General features: G+C 32.9%; 1 protein-coding gene across 1 annotated transcript in view; it reads right to left on the reverse strand.

Moving 5' to 3' along the window:
• The window catches only part of DCAF10 (DDB1 and CUL4 associated factor 10), a 42982-nt gene that overhangs the window by 13137 nt on the left and 9402 nt on the right, over positions 1 to 20443 (reverse strand). The window contains exons 2-3 of the mRNA XM_019649516.1: positions 17170 to 17283; positions 5399 to 5596 (exon numbers count right to left, since the gene is read on the reverse strand). Of these exons, the coding sequence (XP_019505061.1) occupies positions 5399 to 5596; positions 17170 to 17283 (312 nt within the window). The remainder of the gene's footprint in view (positions 1 to 5398; positions 5597 to 17169; positions 17284 to 20443) is intronic.

Raw genomic sequence — 20443 nt, forward strand, 5'->3', positions numbered from 1 at the left:
CTGAGCCATCCTGCCACCTGTTGGCAGCTCAGTTTGGGATGGGAATCGAACTGGCGATCCTGTTGCTTAGAGCTCACACTCTTGAGCGAGTTCTTAACCAACTGAGCCACTCGGCCGGCCCTATTTTGCCCATTTTTAAATTGGGTTACTGATGTACATATAAGTGAATTGCAAGAGTTCATTATATAATTCTGGACACAAATCCTTTACCAGATGTGATTTACAAATATTCTCTCACGTTCTGTAGTTTTTCTTTTCACTTTCTTAATGGTGTCATTTGATGCACAAAGCTTTTTAATTTTAATGAAGTCCATTTTATCAATTTTTAAAATCATTTCAGCTTTGGTGGTGTATGAAGATTTATTCCCATGTTTCCTTCTATATATTTGTAGCTCTTATGTTCGTTCAGGTTGAAATCCATCAAGTTCACTTTTGTGATGTGAGAAAAGGTTCTAAATTCATCTTTTTGCATGTGGACATCCAGTTGTATAAGTATCATTTATTGAAAAGACTATCCTTTCCTGAAATTTGAATTACATTGACACTTTTGTTGAAAATCAGTTGATCATAAATAAATAATTTGCAAGGATTTATTTCTGGACTCTCAATCTGCTCCTTGATTTATATGCCTATCCTATGCCAGTACCACACTATCTTGATTAATATGGATTTGTAGTAGTCCTGAAATCAGGAAGTGTGAGTCTTTCAATTTTGTTCTTCTTTTTCAACGTTGTTTTTGGCTATTCTGGGTCATTTACATTTCCATATAAATTTTAGAATTGGATTGACAATTTGTCCAAAAACGCAGCTGGAATTCTGGTAAGGGTTGCATTGAATCTATAGGTTAATTTGGGGAGAACTGCCATCTTAATGATAGTGAGTCTTCCAATCCATGAACATGGAATGTCTCTCCATTCATTTGTAGCTTCTTATCTTTCAGCAATGTTTTATAGTTTTCAGTGTACAAATTTTGTACTTCTTTTGTTAAATCCATTCCTAAGCATTTTATTTTATTTTTTTAATGCTATTCTGAATGGAATTTTTCTTTACTCATTTTTGGACTGCTCATTGTTTATAAGTAGAAATACCACTGATTTTTGTATATTAATATTGTATATCTTGTGACCTTCCTTAACTTGTTTATTAGTTCTAGCAGTTTTTTTGTGGATTTCTTAAGATTTTCTATATACAACATTATATCTCCTGCATTTGAAGACAGTTTTATTTCTTCCTTTCCAATCTGGATGCCTGTTACCTATCTATCTAATCTATTGGGTCGTCGGAAAAGTCGACACATTTTTGCAACGAAAAACAGAAAAATATGTCATGATTCTTCCGACGACCCAATATCTATCTATCTGTCCGTCCGTCCGTCCGTCCGTCCATCCATCCATCCATCCATCCATCCATCCATCCATCCATCCATCCATCTATCTATTTTCTTGCCTGATTACATTTCCAGTGCAATGTACCTCCAGTACAAAGCTGAATAAAAGTGGTGGGAGCAGACATCCTTGCCTTGTTTCCAATCCTAGGGGAAACATAGTTTTTCAACATTAAGTATGATTTTAGCCATAGGTTTTTCATAGATGTCCTTTATCAGGCTGAGGAAGTTCCCTGTCATTCCCCATTTATCACAAAAGGGTGCTGGATTTTGTCAAGTGCTTTCCTGCTTTTATTGAGATGATCATATATATGGGTTTTAACTTTTATTAACATGATGTATTACATTAATCGATTTTTAGATGTTAAACCAACACTGTATTCCTGGGATAAATTCCAATTGTCCATGACATATAATGTGTTATATCTATATATCTATATCTATCTATCTATCTATCTATCTATCTATCTATCTATCTATCTATGTATCTGAGAGAAAGATTTGATTTGTGAATATGTTGAAGATTTTTGAATCTTTTTTTGTAGGAATATTGGTCTGTAGTTTTCTATTCTTATGATGTTTATCTAGTTTGGTATCAAAGTAATACTAGTCTCATAAAATGAGTTGGGACGAGTTCTATTTTCTTGAAGAGTGTGTGAAGGATTGGTTATGATTTATTCTTTAAATTGGTATAATTTATTCAGTAAAATTCACCAGTGAAGTCTTTTGTGCCTGGGCCTCTTCATTGTGGGAAGAGTTTTAAATTACCAATTCAATTTCTTTACTTTGCTCTAAGTCTGTAGGTCTATAGATTTTGTTTGTTCTTGAATTAAAGTAATTTGTGTCTCTCTAGGTATGTTTATCTAAGTTGTCTAATTTGTTGCCAAGAAGTTTTTCATTGTATTCCTTTTTAATCCTTTTAATCTCTATGAAGTTAGTAGTAACACCCCCTCTTTTAATTTTAAGTATGACTGAAAGTTGAATTTTATTACTCAATTGAAACAACCGTATGAATTTATCTATTTAACCTGTTAATGTGATAAATTGTATTAATAGAATTTCTATTGATAAATCATTTTTTCATTCCTTGAATAAATCCAACTTGGTCATGATATTCTGATTAATATCTTACAGGATTCAATTTTTCAATTTAGAATATTTGTACCTCCATTCATACTACAAATTGAACTTTCATCTTTTTCTTCTAATATTATCTTTGTTGAATGTAGGTATCAAGGTCATACTAGCTTTATACATAAGGAGAATTCCCTTTTTCTGGAAATATGAACAGTTTAATAAAATTGAAATATTTTTTTATTTATAATATTTAGTAGAAGTCACCTATGAAACTGACAGGCCTGCTGTTTTATTGTTCTAATTAATTTTTTTCCATTTCTTCCATGGCTATGGTAGGGGTGATATTCAAAATATTTAAACAACCAGAACTGCATGAAAACTAGCCAATCAAAATTAATGTGACTGGCAGTGCTGGAATTGGGGCCTGGATTTACTGTACAGTGTAAGGGGGACTTTAGCCACTAGATCATAGAGAGATCTTGAGGGAAGTATTTCTAGAAGAGGGGCCTAGGTAGCTAGAGGGTGCCAGGATATGACACCTGGGGATGCTTCAGGATAGTGGCTATTTATCAATTATTATGGAAGTTCAATCTTTTAACAACCACTTTAGCTGAACTTGTGCATGTTGGTTAACTATCAGTCCTGATAATAGGTTAATTTCAGGTTGTCTATTTATTCTTTGATCACTTTTACTAAGGTGTATTTTTTGAGTAAACCATCTTATCAGTTTTCAAGTATACTGGCATAAAGCTGATCATCTTCTCTTACTCTAGATTAAATTTTTCTGTTGTCTCCTTTTTCATTGCTAAGATTTTTTGTGTCTTTTTTTTCTAGATGAATTTTACCAGATAACTGCAGTCTCAATTAGCTTTTTCAAAGAGAAGGCTTTTTAAAAATCTTTATTGGCTTTTTCAAAGAGTTGGCTTTAAAAATTAATTTTCATTTTCAATTTCATTAATTTCTCCTTTTATCTTTATCATTTCTATTCATCTACTTTCATTGGGTTTGTCCTTTTTTTATTTTTCCAGTTTTTTGGGTAAGATGCTTAGTTCATTAATTTTCAGTTGATTTTCTGATTTTACTCTGATTTCTTCTTTGATCCATGAATTATTTAGAAAATTAATTTATAAGTCTCCAAACATGGAAATTTTTGTTACTTGTGTTAATTAAACTGTACTAAGGTCAGGGGAAATGGTTTGTGTAATAACAATTCTTTGATATTGGTTGAGACTTACTTTGTAGTCCACTATATGTTCATTTTTGTACATGTTCTAAGTTTGCTTCAGAGGATGTATTCACTATTTGTTGGGAGCAGAATTCTGAATATGCCTAATAGATCAAGCTTATTAATAATATTAAAATCTTCTATAGCCTTACTAATTTTTTGGTCTATTTTATCTATTACTAATGAAAGAATGGTGTTAATATTTTTCACTAAGATGAGGACTGAGACAATCTTATTAGGTGTATATAGGATAAGTATTCTTTTATGCTCTAGTGAAACAAACCTTTTAATATAGTACCTTTTTATCACTAATAATATTTTATGCTTTAAACTCTATTTTATCTGCTATTAATGTAGATAAAACTGTTTTTCTATGATTTGTATTTGCTTGTTATTTTTCCCCATCATTTTACTTCCAAACTTTCTGTATTTATATGTTTTGGATGGGTTCCTTACAAAGGACATACAGTTTGGTTTGGTTTTTTAATCCACTCTAATTCTATCTTTTAACTAGCTACTTTAGTCCATATACATTTATTATGATTATTGCTCTTTGGATTATCTCCCTACTATATTTTTGTGCTTCCTAATTTACCTGTTTTTTGTTTTAAAAAAAATTTTTTTTCCCTCATCTTCTCTGCCAAGAATTGGATTGATCATGTTTTATTAGCTTTTATCCTTCTAATTTGGAAGTTATCATTTATATTCCTATTCAAATTTTATTATTTTTTTAAGCTCACAGTGTCCCATGTGGGGATTGAACCAGCAACCTTAGTGTTATTAGTACCACGCTCTAACCAACTGAGCTAACCGGCCACCCCCTCAAATTTTATTTCTAAATTAAAAAAAAATATTTCTAAATTTTAACAAGCATGTTTGTCTTACTTTAAAGATAATCAGTAGCTCTATCCTCTGCTCAAACAATATGCATAGCTAGAAATCTTTAAGAATATCTCCTTTTTTACATATAATCTCCGAAAAGAATATTTCAGAAATGATCCTGGTATATTACTGTATTGTCATTTCACCATAGCTAGCAACAGGTGTAGTTTAATTACTTCTCAAATGTCAACGCTTTAAGTAATGAATTCCTCCATAAGGAAACATTTTATTGAAGTATTTCACAACAGAGGCATTACTGACATTTTAGGTAGACAACTGGTCCCCTGTGCAAACTGTCCTGTGCACTGCAGGATGTTTAGAAACTCTGATCCTTGCCAAGTAAATGCGAGTAGAAATCCTCCTCTCTTTTCCCAAAGTGACAACTAAAACTGTACCACACATTTTTTACAAACACTCCACTACAGATCAGTAATAGAGAGACTAATGGCTCTTTTACTACATGAAAACAAAGTGCAAAAATTACACAAAATTAGATTTAGAACTGAAGGACCAACAAGTGAAAAACACTTCAGTGCAACAAAGGAAATAAAAATATGTTTCCTTAAATTCAGGAAACTCATCTTATAAACCATTTTTCACCATTACCTATACTTCTTGATCTCCTTTCCATATAATTTTCTCCAAAGTTTTCAGTTGCAATATATGACTAAGTGCAAGTAACAAAGGATAGAATCACTTTTTAATTGTTTCTCACAAAACGAGTTTCTTTCTCCTAAAGCGATATAAAAGCTAAAACAGAACACTGAATTTGTTTACCATCTTTAAAAAATATTTGTTTATAATCCTAACATGGTCTCCTATTCACAAACCTGTTGGTGTCCCAAATAATGACATTTCCATCAAATCCTGATGTTACTAAGAGTCTTGTATTAGTATCATATTCGATGTTCTTCACCCAGCTAGTGTGACCATGTAAAGTGCATACTTTGTTGTTCAATTTTCTCAGATCCCATAGTGCTATTGTAGTGTCATCAGAGCAGGTAGCAAACAGCCGGTTATCAAGAAATCTACAAAGCAGAAAAGAAAAACTGGTTTATTTAATCTCTTATTGAAGAAATCTTGAGAAATAGTCTCTATATTACCCAATCAAGAAAACAAACTAAAAAGACTATAAACTCACTGGTTCATTTTTTAAAATTAATTAGGATGACATTGGTTAATAAGATTATATAAGTTTAAGTGTACAATATATTGCATTGTGTGCTCACCACCCAAAGTCTAGTCTCCTTCCATCACCATATATATGACCCCCTTTACCCTCTTCAATTTCACCCCATCTTCCCCTCTGGTAACCACCATACTGTTATTTGTGTCTATGATGTTTTTTATTAGTTTGTTGCTTTCTGTTTTATAACCCACATATGAGTGAAATCATATGGTTCTTGTCCAAAACTAGTGATTCTGATATACAATAAATAGTAAGTATAATTCACATAAACACAGGGAAGGATACTGTGATTTAATAAAGGCCGCATTGCAATTTTATCCATTTGCTTTACACTATTGATTTTTATTTGGAACTGAGAATGGGTGGGTGTTTAGAGAACAGTGCTAGAGATAAAGGAGAACTTTAAAATCTGTATAGGAGACACAAATGGTGAGAAACAATTTAATAGGAGACAGGAAATTTGGAAACCCTGATTGCCAAGGGAGACATGTGAAGTGTAAAGGGTTCAAAATATGAGAAATGTTTTCTCTGCTACAAGGAACATCTCGTTCTATTTAGAACACATTTACATGTAAAAATTGCTATTAAAATACCATCATTTTCATCTATTAATTCAAAGGCATTCCCCAAATAATCTCGCTTAGCAACATTTCATTAGAACCTGTCAAGATTACAAGATAAATTGAAATACTCTACAATTCAGGCTTTTAATTATTTTACACTAATTTCTCAATCCTTAGTGAGAATATATTTTAAACAAATACTTAAAAAATAACAAACCTACCAATTACACTTCAATTTCTATCTAATTCAACATTAGGATGCTTTCTCTAATATGCTATTATATATAACTTCCTAATCTCTTACAGAAGAAATGAATTTTGGAGCTTTTTTCAAGAAAAAATTATATATAATTATTTTTCTATCAGAAATCAACCTCAATATCCACAAACACCATAATGACCTTCCTGCAACTTAACATAGTTTTAAAATTCCAGGCCTTTGGTCAGGCTCTTCTTGCTACCTGAAACCACATTTCCCCTACCCCTTGACATGGCTAACACTTTACTATTCAGCTATCAGCCCCTCCAGGAAGCCTTCCTTCTCTATCCAGCCTGGGGTAGATTTACCAATCTTCTAATCTCTTAAAACACTCTACACTCTATTACAACACTTAATATTACAGTGTACTTTACAAGGCTATAAACTTGAAGGCAGGGGGACCTGTCTACACAGTTCATGGTTAGCTCTGCAGTACCCAACACAGTGCCAGGCACATAATAAACACAAATATTTATTAAATGAATGAATGAGATGGGAGTTCACTGCCTAGTGAAAAGGCATTATAAATACATATAAATAATTATACAAGATTATTATGTGGAATAAGCAAAGAAACAAGGAGTTCAGGAAAGACTTCATGGTGGTGTCATTTAAACTGACTTTAAAAGATGAGAGGCACTCCCTAAGTGACCAAAGGGTGAACAAAGGTACAGAGGCACATAAGGGGATGATGTACTCTGAGGGGCTGGTTAGGAGTACTGTGAATGGAAAAGTAGACACAAGTAGAGAATATATCACAGATTTCTTCTATAATGATTCCCAATAACCGTTTCTTAATTATAAATACATGCCCATTGAAAATACTTTTTTAAATGGGAAAAAACCTACTACCAAAAATAATTGCTGTTATTGATATTTAGCCTAATTCCTGTATTTCAGACCTAATATTATCTCACAAATAATTTGCCATATCATTAAAGATTTATCGACAAAATCATTCTTAATGGCTGTGTAGCATTCACTGTATGAATGAACTGTAATCTTTTTTCTTTTTAAAACTAATATGCAATTGTTAGATGTTTAGATTGCTTCCAATTTTTCACTATTATAAAACACTATGATGAACATCCTAACAGCCAAATATTAAACACATCCCTAGTTCTTTTTCTAAGTTATGTTCCCAGTAAAATGTATTGCTAAGTATAAAGGGATTTAAAAAAAGTAAGGCTTTTGATACATATAGCCAAACTGTCCTCAAAAGAACATACTAATATATAGTTCCTCCAGCAGTTAGGAGTGTCCATTCCTCCAAACCCTTACCACACAGACATTTTTTAAATTCTGCTAAGTGCTAGAAAAAATATCATCTTGTTTTAAGTTGAAACTTCTATTTTTAGTAAAGATGAACTTTTTTCATATTAATTGGAAGCTTATATTTCTTTTGTGAATTGCTATTCATGTTCTTTGCGATTTTCCTACTGCAGTATTATTTTTACTACTGAGTTATAAAATCTTTTTATAGTAATGATAATATACCTGTTTTTCAAATACAGCCTGTTGATATATTTTCCACATATATTTTTTTCAGTGTGGTTTATGTTTTTTTACTATATCAAAATTTTAATTACTATATTGTCAAATCCATTATCCCCTTATAGTTTTACCTTTACTGATAAGCCTTTTTAAAGTAAAAATAGTTCAATGGCTTCCACACCTGACAGGAGTTATATGATTGCAAAAAACACACAATTAGAAAAGGCTACTGGAAAGTCAGTCAAACTTTTAAAATAAATGGAAAAAAATATAACTAACATATTTTGTTTAGTCTAGAGAAAATACTTAATGCACATATGGATTCAAAATTCCAGTGGGATTATACTGCTGTAGGTCAAGGTGGTCTACCCTGAAGGGTTTAAGGCAAGAGAGTGACATGATTAAGTAAGTTTCAGAAAGATCTCCAAGGTAGCTAGGTTCCAAAACACTAGGATTTTCATAAAAAATAAAGTAGGAGATCAGTTTTTAAATTTTTGTCAATAAGACTACTGAAAAATTACCATTGTTCCATGAAATAATACCAACAATGTAGAAAGAACATAATCTTAAAACAAAAGCTAATAATTTTGAATTGAATAAGTTTACCTTAATGAAAAATTCAGTATTTTGACTTTAGTTTTCTCTTTTTTGCCTGAAGTTTTACCTGTTAGAATTTTTGGTATTAGAGAATCATTGGTAAAGAGAGTAGATAAGTTGTAGAAAATTAAGAATGTAGACTGGGAACCAGTTAAAGCACCTACAGTTCTTATCCTAAGAAAGCAGAGTCAGAGAATGTAAAATTTTAGACAAGTTCTTTGAGATCTGGTCCAATCCTCTTAAATTAAAACTCAGTCTAGCCTAATCAGTTAATAATTGTAAAATATTTTTAACTCCACAGTCCTTCACACACAATGAAATCTATGAGTTTCTGAATTACAGAGCTTCTCCATATATCCCCATCGAACCCCAACATATGACTATAACAGCTCTGGGTAAATTGGAATCTGGATAAATTGAGGTCTTCATTATCAGAATATAACTGGTAAAGGATAACAGCAATTGAAACTGTATTTTCTTAAGATAGGTATGAACTGGGCCGGCCGAGTGGCGCGTTGGTTAAGAGCTAGCTTGGGATGCCAGAAGGCCCCGGTTCAGATCCCACACATGAGGGCCAGTGACACTGCCCTCTACAGCTAAGATGCTGAACAACAGCTCAACCTAGAGCTGGGCTGCCATGAGTCGCCGGCTCCCGCAGGTGGGTTGCCATGGGCTACTGTGTGTAGCCAGCAGCCAGCGTGAAGCCGGCAACTGATCTGCCTCACCCGGGAAGAGCGCAATGATGGTGCCAACTTGGGCCAGTGAAGCAACTTCCTCCACAACTAGACTGAAGAACAAAAGGATAGCAACTTGTCTGTTCCCCTTCCCCCAATTCCCCAATAAAAATCTTTAAAAAAAAGAGATAGGTATGAACATTTCATTGAACAAGGAAAAGAAAGTGTTGTTGAATAGTTATCTTAAAAAAAAACACACCAAAAAATCATGAAAATAAAACTATTTTTACATTTAACTACATGCAAGAATAAATTAAATGTTTGGTTTTTTTTTTTTTGCATAGTTTTTCCAATGAAATTATGACAGAAGAATATGGCATCCTTACTTCATATTTGAGTTTTGTATTATAATCAAAATGAGGGTCATTTCTGTATAATATTCAAGGGCTTTATCAAATTTCCCAAGGGTCTTTCCTTAGTCCTGTGAGATATTCACATAATTTTTTGAAGTCTCTATCATGTCATCATTTCTGTCATTTTCTCTAATTGACAACTAGCCTATCAAATCCTCATTTGCCAATGATTGATCAGTTATTTAACATCACTCTCAGGATTTTGTGAAATTCTACATCCTTTGCAAAGTAAGAAATTTCATGTTCCCAGTGATAAACATTGTATTTACATTATACTATTTGAAATATAATAATCAGGAAGAGACCAACAAAGAAAGTGGAAGAGAATATCTTGGAACATTTAAACGGGTACTAATTTTTTCACTGCCATATCAGTAAGTAAATATGATAACCTCAGTTCTCCCCACAAACTTATAATTGGGGGACCTTGATTATTATTAAATGAAGTCTTAACTCCACAAAGAGACCTCACAAATAATTATTGTACATGCTTTCCCTAATATGGAGCAACAGAAAATACTCTCCACAAATATCAACATTTTTATTTTACAAGATAAGCAAACCTCAAAACTAAGACATCTAGAAGACATTACTAAGTATGTGCAAAATGACTGTCTAGAACCAAACCAGGGAGTGCATGCCATATCTCTGAACAGTAGAGTGAGGTGGTCTACTGGAGCTGAGTGTGAATTCCAGCTCTACCACTTACTATATATTATACCTTGGGCAAGTCTCTTTATCTGAGTTGCAGTTTCTTCCTTCCTTAAAATGAGTACAATATCTGTCTCACATCAGGATACTGTGATGATTAAACAAAATAATGTATGAAAAGTGCTTCACAGAAGGTTTGTCACATGGTAAGCACTAAAAAAATGGAAGCTAGTATTATTAAGTAACACACACTTACGCTCATGACAGAGGACTCCTCAGATCCTTACTCAAAACTCTGAAGTTATATGTACTTCTAAAACAGCTTCAAAATCTGTTTTTCTAACCAACAGATAAGAAGCAAATTCAAATTTGTAGCTGTGGGGTACTGGGGCATGCACACTGATAGCAGCAAATGAGCTGACACTGATATACAAATTCTAACAGATTAGTAAGAGGTCATTTTAAGTAGGGGCAAACAACTCAACATAAATCTTTAAATTTTTAAATTGTAAAATATTAGAAACATTGAGAAAATTATGGAGACTATAACAAATATTTGTGATACCCACCACCCTGCTTTATCAAATTTTAACATTTTGGTATCGTTCAGATTTTTAAAAACATTATAAACACAGTTGAAGTACCCTGTATATCCCTCCCCAATCCCATTCCCCTCCCTCCCTCTCCAGAGGGAACCACTATCCAAAATTTGTTATCACTCCCCATGCAAAATTTTAATAGCATGAATTCATAAGTACGTACCCATAAGCAATTTATAATATTGTTTTGCATTCAATTTATTCTGTAAATACTTAATGAGCACCCACTATGTGCTAGGCACAATTCTAGGTACTAGAGATCGGGCAGAGAACAAACAGACAAATACATGCCCTCATCAAGCTTATGCTTGTATATTTTCAAACTTTATATAAATGGTATCACACTGTACACAGCTCATTCTACAATTTGCTTTTCTGGCTCAACCTTGAATTTCTGAGATGTATCTCAGATGCTGATGCTTCTAGTTCATTTATTTTAACTGATGTATAGTATTCCATTGTATGAGTATACCAGAGTTTATCTGTCTTCCTCTTGATGAAGATTTGTTTTCAACTTCTATTACTAACAATGCTATAATGAACTTTCTTTACACATCAGTTTGTTCACATGTGCTTTAATTTATTTTAAAAAATTGATCTTTGATTTTACCAAATATTGCTAAATTGTTCTTTAAAATAATTTTACCAATTTATACTCCATCAATAATATCTAAGAGTTTCTATTTCTCAACATCTTTGCCAATACTTCATATTTCTTCATTGTTATTTTTATTTGCATTTCCATGATAAATAGTAAGCTTGAAAATCTTTCCACATTTATTGCTCATTTTAGTTTCTCTTATGTGAATCTCTGCCTATTTTGTTCCAGGGTAATTGTTTTTTGTTTTTGTCTTTTTTTTGTAATTGTCTTATATATTCTAAATACTAATCCTTTTTTTAGTTATGTACATTGAAAATGTCTTCTCCCACCAGCCTATAGCTTATCTTCTCACACAGTTATGATTACAATGAAGTTTTAAATTTTAATGCAGTTGAACTTACTAATCTTTAATGGTTTACGCTTTTTGTGCCTTAAAAAAATCGTTTCATTTCTTATACTTAGGATATAAATATATTCTACATTTCTTCTAAAGGTTTAAAGGTTTGCTTTCATAACTAGGTCTTTAGTCTAACTGGCAGTTACTTTTAGTTATATGATTGAAATCTAATTTTATTTTACTTTTTCATATATACGGGAATGGTGTGTGTGTGTGTGTGTGTGTGTGTGTGTGTTCTCTGTTTTCCAAATCTTCACCCCCATACTGTTTTGTAATGCTCCTGCTGTCCTATGTTAAATTTCTGGAAGCTCTATTTAATTCCATTGGTCACTTAATCAGTCTCTGTCCTACGTTTCATCTGGAGGGGTGAGTACTCCTACCATCTTAGTCTTCAAAATTGTCTCAGATATTCTTGGCACTCTCTGTTCAATATGAATTTTAAAATCAAGTTTAGATAAAAACAACAACAAAAAAATCCTGTTGATATTTTGATTAAAATTGCACTAAATTTATAGACTAATTTGGGAAGAACTGACTGCTTTATGATACTGAGTTTTCTCCTCCAGAGAATATTTACACTTGCTTTTGCAGATACCTGACAGCACTGCCAACCTGGATCCAATTTAAAACTGTTGGGTGAAGGGCTTTGGACTATATGGTAGTCTGAATTTAGGCCCCACACATGCATGAAGACTGGCTTGTGGTTAGAAATTCAGAGGAGATATTCTGACACTCCTCTACCCAATGCCATAGTCTAGATCAGTGGTTCTCAACCTTCCTAATGCTGCGACCCCTTAATACAGTTCCTCATGTTGTGGTGACCCCCAACCATAACATTATTTTCGTTGCTACTCTATAACTGTAATTTTGCTACTGTTATGAATCGTAATGTAAATACCTTTTTGTTTTTCGATGGTCTTAGGCAACCCCTGTGAAAGGGTCGTTTGACCCCCAAAGGGGTCATGACCCACAGGTTGAGAACTGCTGGTCTAGATGAACAAGGTGGTTTATTTCTAAATCACTTTTATGCTGGGACTTTGGAGTCCCAGCCTTATGCTGAGTTTTCTACTAGACTCCTTACCTTCAACTGGCCCTAGAATTAACTCTCCTGTCCTCTGTACATGTGAAAAAAGAAGCTCAAGGACACTAGCATTTGGCCGATGCCTCCACGGTAAAAGACAGCTGAATACCTGTATACTTCCTTGCTTTCCTACTTCCAGTTCATCTTTGGCCCTAGGATTCCTTTCTTTCTTATTAACTCAGCTATATATTAAAAATATACTTAAATTTTTATCCAGCATTTCTAATTTTAGTAGAAACGTTGCTCAGGATATTTTAAAATCTTCTATAGTCTAATTTTTATCTGCTTGATTTACTAGTTTTGGACAAAACTTTATTAAAATCTTTCACTATGATTATAGACTTGTAATTTCTTATTCATTCCATTTTCACTTTGTATATTTCAAGTTGCATACAAATTCATGATTATATATCTTGGCAGACTCTTCCTTTTATTATTGGGTTGTAGGTAAAGTCATGACGTATTTTTCTATGTTTTTCAATGCAAAAATGCATCATGACTTTCCCGACGACCCAATAGTATGTATTGTTTCATTTTTATCCTTATTAAAGCCTTTGATCTTCCATCTAGCCAATAATGATAATCTGTATCAGTTTTCTTTCCCCATTTTTGGGCCGTTTTATTTTTGGTATCTCTATAAAAAGTATAGATGATTTTGTTTTTTATTCAAATTGCTGTCTTTGTGTCTTTTAACAAAGCTCAATCCATTTATACTTACTGTGAACTACTCATATATTTGGAACTATTTCTACTTCTTATTTTCTATTTATCATCCCTTTCCTTTGCTTTATTATTATTACTTTTTTAAGCTTTCCTGTCTTCTGCATTGATCAAGTTTTCAATATTCTCTTTCCCCCATCCTCTGCTGGTTTAGAAGCTATAAACAGTATTTCTATTATTTTAATACTTTTAGTTTTTTCACAATATATATTTAATTATACATTGTTCTGGAAGAGTCTGAAATTACTTAATATTTCTACCTCCTCCCAAACAGGACATAGACCTTAACATGTTATATCTTCCTACTGAACAAAACGCCCCTGTACATACAACCTATTTGTTCTTATTTTCTAGAGCTACACTGTCCAATTTGGTAGCCATTAGCCACATGTGGCTTTTGAGTCCTTGATATGTGGCCATTCTGAATTGAGATGTGCTCTAAGTATAAAATATACACTGGATTTTGAAGATTTAGCATGAAAAATTAAAGTAAAATATCTCAATAAATTTTATACTGATTACATGTTGAAATAATATTTTAGACATACTGAGTTAAATAAAACATTATTAAAAATTAATTTCACATTTATTTTTTTCTTCTTTAATGTAACCACTAGAAAATTTAAAATTACACATGTGGCTAGAATTACAATTCTATTGGATAGTGCTAACCTAGAATTTCAGTTTTAACTTCGTTTTAAATGCACCTCCCCAACCCTCCCCCCTAAATTATCTTTCTGGTATTAATAATTAACATTTATCATTTCACTTAATTAAAATTCTTTTGGAATAACAGTTTACCTGGATATGAGATGGTATTGCCTTAGTATTTAAGATATTATTCATTTTCTCCTAGCATCAACTGCTGATGAGAAACCTGTTAGTTTCATTATTGTACCTCTGTAGGTAATCTAGCTTCTAACTTTGATGGCTTTTTTTTTCCCTAACTTTGATGGGTTTTAAGATTTTTTTTTTTTAATCTTTGATATTCTACAGTTTCACCACAACATGTCTAGATGTGGATTTATCTTTATTTAACCTACTTGACATTCTAGGGTTTACTTTTGATAGGATTCAAGTCCTTCTTCAATGCTAAAAATTCTCAGCCTTTGTGTCTTCAAAAATTAGTACTCCACTAATTTCTGCATCTTCTTTTTTTTGTAATTCTTATATATATGTTGGGGTCTCTCTATTAATCCTCTATGTCTTTTAACTACTGTTTCATATTTATATAATTTTTCTGTGTTCTGGATGAATTTTTTTGTACTATTTTCCAACCCATTAATTCTATCATCAATGGTTTATACATCAATGGGTAAGTTTACGCCATCTATTCATTTTATATACCAACTATATTTTTAATTTCCAAGAGTTTTAGTTGGTTCTTCTCCACATTAACCTGTTCTTGTTTCATCTCTTTCATTTCATAATTTATGAGCTCTCTTTAAACTGAAAGAACCCCTTAAATTATTTTTCAGCATCCTAAAAATGCTTTAAAGTTTTTTCTAATCAATGGAATACTATGCAGCCGTTAAAAAGAATAAGATCATCCCATGGATATTAATAGGGAATGATTTCTAAATATATATTAAGTGAACAAGCCAAGGTATATAATAATATGTGCAGAATGTTACCATTTATATAAAAGTGTATGTGTATGTGTGTATATGCTTGTACATGCACAAACTATCTCAAAAAGAATAGCAAGAAATTGGTAATAGTGGTTGCCTCTGGGGAGGGGAACTGGGTGGCTAGGGGACAGAGGTGGGAGATAGACTTACTTTTCACTGTTTACCCTTTTGTACCTTTGAATTTTGTACCACGTGCATGTATTACCTAGTCAAAAAAAAATAGATAATTTATTTTTAAAAATAAAGTCTTTGTTGGACTACTCCATAAAATTAATTTCATCCAGAGAAAATGTCTGTTCTAGTTTCTGATTTTGTTATGACATTAATATTAGATGTCTTCATGAGTTTCAAATTTTGGTTATAGGCTCATTTTGAGTAGGAAAGATTTTTATTATTTTTTTTTCTCTCTCTCTTCCTATTTAATGGTTTTATAGTTGCCCCCACTTGGATTTCTGGATTCCTAATCCACAACTAGACCTTATAAAGACATTAAGGCCTCCAGTTTCACGATAATATTGGAGCTATCACATGTATACATTCAATCACTGACTCAGCAATGGCTTCCTCAGTTCCTGGTCATGAGGAATTGTGTCTTTATCAGCTAAAACCTATAGCCCTAGGCAGTGAATAACTTTTTCCTTTTCTCAGACTTTCACAAATGGGACAGACATTCTACCCAAACCCCTGGCTTCACTTGGTAGTTCTGGCTCTGGTTTCTGCCTCACACAAGTGCTTTAGCACTTTTGATTCCTGACAGGAGCCAAACAACTACATGTCAGTGCCAGACGAAACCCTAGCGGGCTTGTGGTGTAAACCCTCCTAAAGCTCTTGTGTCTGTATTCCATCTCAGGCCCACAAAGATGTTTATTGTTGTTTCAGAGCCTGGCTATATCTTTTGTGCTATTTAATCTTTTGTTCTAAGTATTTAGAACACAGGGGTTACATTAAAACTTAGTAATGTCATCTTGACTAGAAGTAATTTCCATATTTCTTTTTTTTGAACATTAAAAGTAGTCATTATAAAAGTAATACAATTTCTTTACATAAAGTTTAGAAAATAGAAAATTACTCATAATCCATCTATTCCAACTCATCCACTGTTAGCATTTAAAATATTCTCTTCTAATCCTTTTTCTTCTGCATCATGTCATATTGGTTCAATTTTTATCATGATTTTTAACCTATATTATTCCAAATTTGTCCATGTTGAGATATAGTCTCTGTGACCATCATTTTAATGACTGCATATTAATCCACCAAGTTGTTCAACTGTTATCTACTTCCCACATAATTGAGAATTTAAAAAGCTTCCAACACGCAATAAAGATGTTCTCTGTGTTTATGTGCTGTTTCCTCTCAATAGTCTGGATTTTGGTGGGCGAAGGTGGTGAGACAGGCTAAGTAATGGGATCGCCATAATTCTACACAGATCATTAGCCCAAAGGCATTACAGGACTATCAATAATACTGGCTGAGGTTCATAATGATGACCCTAATATATAAAAAGAAAATCATATGAAAGTGAAAAATGCATTTCAGAAAGATTCCAATCCAAAATATTTAACAGTAAGTTTTATAATCAAAGGGATAAGTTTCACAAAGGATAAGAGTCACAACTTACAAATGTGTTCATCTAGCACTGCTGGACAAGGCATTACAAATTTTCATGAACTTCTAAAACAGGATATTTGGGTCACACTAATAAAGTTCACTATTTCAGTGCAATACTAACCTGATATTATTTACACAGTCTTCATGAGCTTCAGAAAGTGTTTTTATGTGCTTTGATGATATGGGGTCAAAAAGCAGAACTTCAGTCTGTTCGCAAGCAACTGTCAGCACTGACCTGAAAGCAAATGACACATTTCTCTTGTTTAGTTTTCTAGCATTCTCTGGTTATTGATATTCATCTATTTATAATTACATAAGCTATAAGTGAATAACTTCTTTTGCCCATGTTAATAGGAAATATTTAAAATACTGACACTATCGGGCCGGCCGAGTGGTGCGTTGGTTAAGAGCTAAGGCTTGGGATGCCAGAGGGCCCCGGTTCGGATCCCACATATGAGGGCCAGTGACACTGCCCTCTACAGCTAAGATGCTGAACAACAGCTCAACCTGGAGCTGGGATGCCATGAGTCACCGGCAACGGCGGCGTAGGCTGCAGCCCCTGCTGCAGTGGGTTGCCATGGGCTACCGTGTGTAGCCAGCAGCCAGCGTGAGCGTCCCAGCAATCGCAGTGAGCGGCCATCCAGAAGCCAGCGACTGATCTGCCTCGCCCAGGAAGAGCGCAATGATGGTGCCAACTTGGGCCAGTGAAGCAACGTCCTCCACAACTAGACTGAAGAACAAAAGGACAGCAACTTGTCTGTTCCCCTTCCCCCAATTCCCCAGGGCTGTTCCCATCCCCCAATTCCCCAATAAAAATCTTAAAAAAAAAAAAATACTGACACTATCTACTATTGGCAATATTAGAAAATGGGTACTCTCATATACTATGGTGGAGTATAAACTGGTGCAGCTTATGTTTGGAGAGTACCAGTATGTATCAAAATTTTAAATATGCATACCTTTTGAGTCAGTAATTTTTTCTGGGAATTTAATCTAGAGACAATCATTCATAAGTACGAAGTATATATATATATATATTTCATTGTAAGGAGAAATTGAAAGAAACCTAAATGTACATGAAAGAAGGAATGATTGAATATATAAGCCATGGTACATAACACTTTGCAATATGGTGCAACATTTGAAAAGAGATAGCTTCCCAAACATATTTTTAAATGAGAAAAGGTGGTTTCAGAAAAATATGTATAGATGAGGCAACTTAGGGGGAAAAAATCATATGCAACAAAATTATGTATTTCTTTATCAGTATCTATTAAAATACAATGAAAAAGGTCTGGCATATATCCTACCAGTTAGATACAGTCAAACAATCTTTTTCTTTATGTTTTTTTAGTATTGTCTCTTGTTTCAACCCTTCCCTGTCACAAAGTTATTCATAAACCTTTTACAAGCCCCATTTTGATTTCTGAAAAATCTATTGTTTTTACTGACTTTGATTAAGTCTAGTTTTCCGTGGGCACTCCTCTTTCAAATTCACATCTAGTAAATGAAATGCTGAGTCTGAAACTGTAGGTCCTCCCAATTTATATTTCCAATAACAAATGGAATTTTTTTTTTTTAGCTGAGACATTCTGCCACCTGTTGGCAGCTCAGCGGCATCTCAACTCAGGCCGGGACTCGAACCGCTGTTGCTCAGAGCTCACACTCTTGAGCGAGTTCTTAACCAAATGAGCCACTTGGCCGGCCCAACAAATGGAATTTTGTACACTTAAGATGAAAGTGCATAAAATAGAATTTTAAATTGTCAAATTTTTCTATTCAGAAAACATTTTTTAGATAAAGTGGGAGAGGGATAAAATAGCTGCTAAATTGAAATCTTTTCCATATTTAGTAATCATGAAATCGTCCTTTAAAGGGTGTCTGCATAAATCCTTTTTTGAGATATCTGGACTTTAAAAGTTTAGTATGTGAAGGATTTTTGTGCTAGTTGATCATCATGAGTAAAAACTATTCAAATTAATATCTATAATTTTAGAAGATGTATAAACAGCCATTTCTTTTTGTTAGTTAAGAGTCATGGAATAAACTTTTCTCCTTTTTGTGCATAAAAGTAAACGAATCAATGAATCTGGAAATCTTAACCTTAAACATTGTAAATAGGAGATCTATAAACAGTTATTGTTTTGTATTAACCCAACTACAATCTATTTTTGTATGTCATGATTTGTACCTTTTTTAAAATGTATATTATTTGTCCCAATATCAAAGCCTACACTTTTCTCATTGGTTTGAAATACCATCTTTATCATATATAACTTTTGTTTTGTACTCTATAATCTATTCTATGTAACACCACCACACTATTTTAATTTCGAAAAGGTTTATAATATATTTAATATGTAGCAAGGCAAGATACCCTCATTGCTTTATAAACATTTTTTGGGAGGCTAATATCATGTTTTCTCTTCCAAATGAACTTTAGATATAGCATGTCAGGTCCTACTAAAACATCTTATTGGTATTTTTATTGAGATGCCCTGACTTTTCAAATTAATTTAGTAGAATTTATATCGTACAATATTGTATTATTCCATCAGTAATATGCATACCTTCCCACATACTCGAGGTTTTCTTAGCAAGAGTGTCTTAGCAATTCTTGGACCTTTGAACATCCTTACACATTAAGAATCAACTTAACAAGTTACACACACACAGACACACACACACAAATCCAGATGTGGGTTTTAATTGAGATTGTTCTAAATCTACAGAAACCTAGCATAGGACTGACATCTTTACGATATGGAGTCTTCTACTCCATGAACATGGTCCATCTCCATTTACCATGGAGTCTCCATATGAGTCATGCCTATCTTTTATTACATGTATTCCTGGGTACTTGACCTTTTTTTGATGCTTTTGTAAAAGTCCTTTTAAAATTTTGCTATGTTTCTTGCTGATGTAAGAAATGCAACTGATTTTTAAAATATTTATCCATGAATATTGCTATTTTAATACTTTACCTGTAGATTATTTTAGGTTTTCTTTGTCGATAATCACACCATCTACAAACAACTGCTTTTTTCCTTTTTAATACTTTTTTTTCCCCCTTGCTGCATTCATTGGCTAGGACTTTCAGTACAATGCTGAATAGAAAATGTTAATTTAGCGGGCACTTTTGTCTTGTTCCTGATCTTCAAGAATACATTCACCATTTCATCATTAAGTACAATGTTTGCTGTAAGTTTTTTATTTTTGTTTTGGTAGATTCTATTATTGAATTAAGGAAGTTCTCTTCTACTGCAAATTTGTTGTTTCTTTTCTCATTAACATAAGTTGAATTGTAAAAAACACTTTCCACCATTTACTGAAATTATCTTATATTTTCCCTTTAAGATGTTAATATAGTAATTTACAATCAATTAAATTTTTTT

Source organism: Hipposideros armiger, unplaced genomic scaffold (genome assembly GCF_001890085.2).
Source record: "Hipposideros armiger isolate ML-2016 unplaced genomic scaffold, ASM189008v1 scaffold_133, whole genome shotgun sequence".
Classification (NCBI taxonomy): domain Eukaryota; kingdom Metazoa; phylum Chordata; class Mammalia; order Chiroptera; family Hipposideridae; genus Hipposideros; species Hipposideros armiger.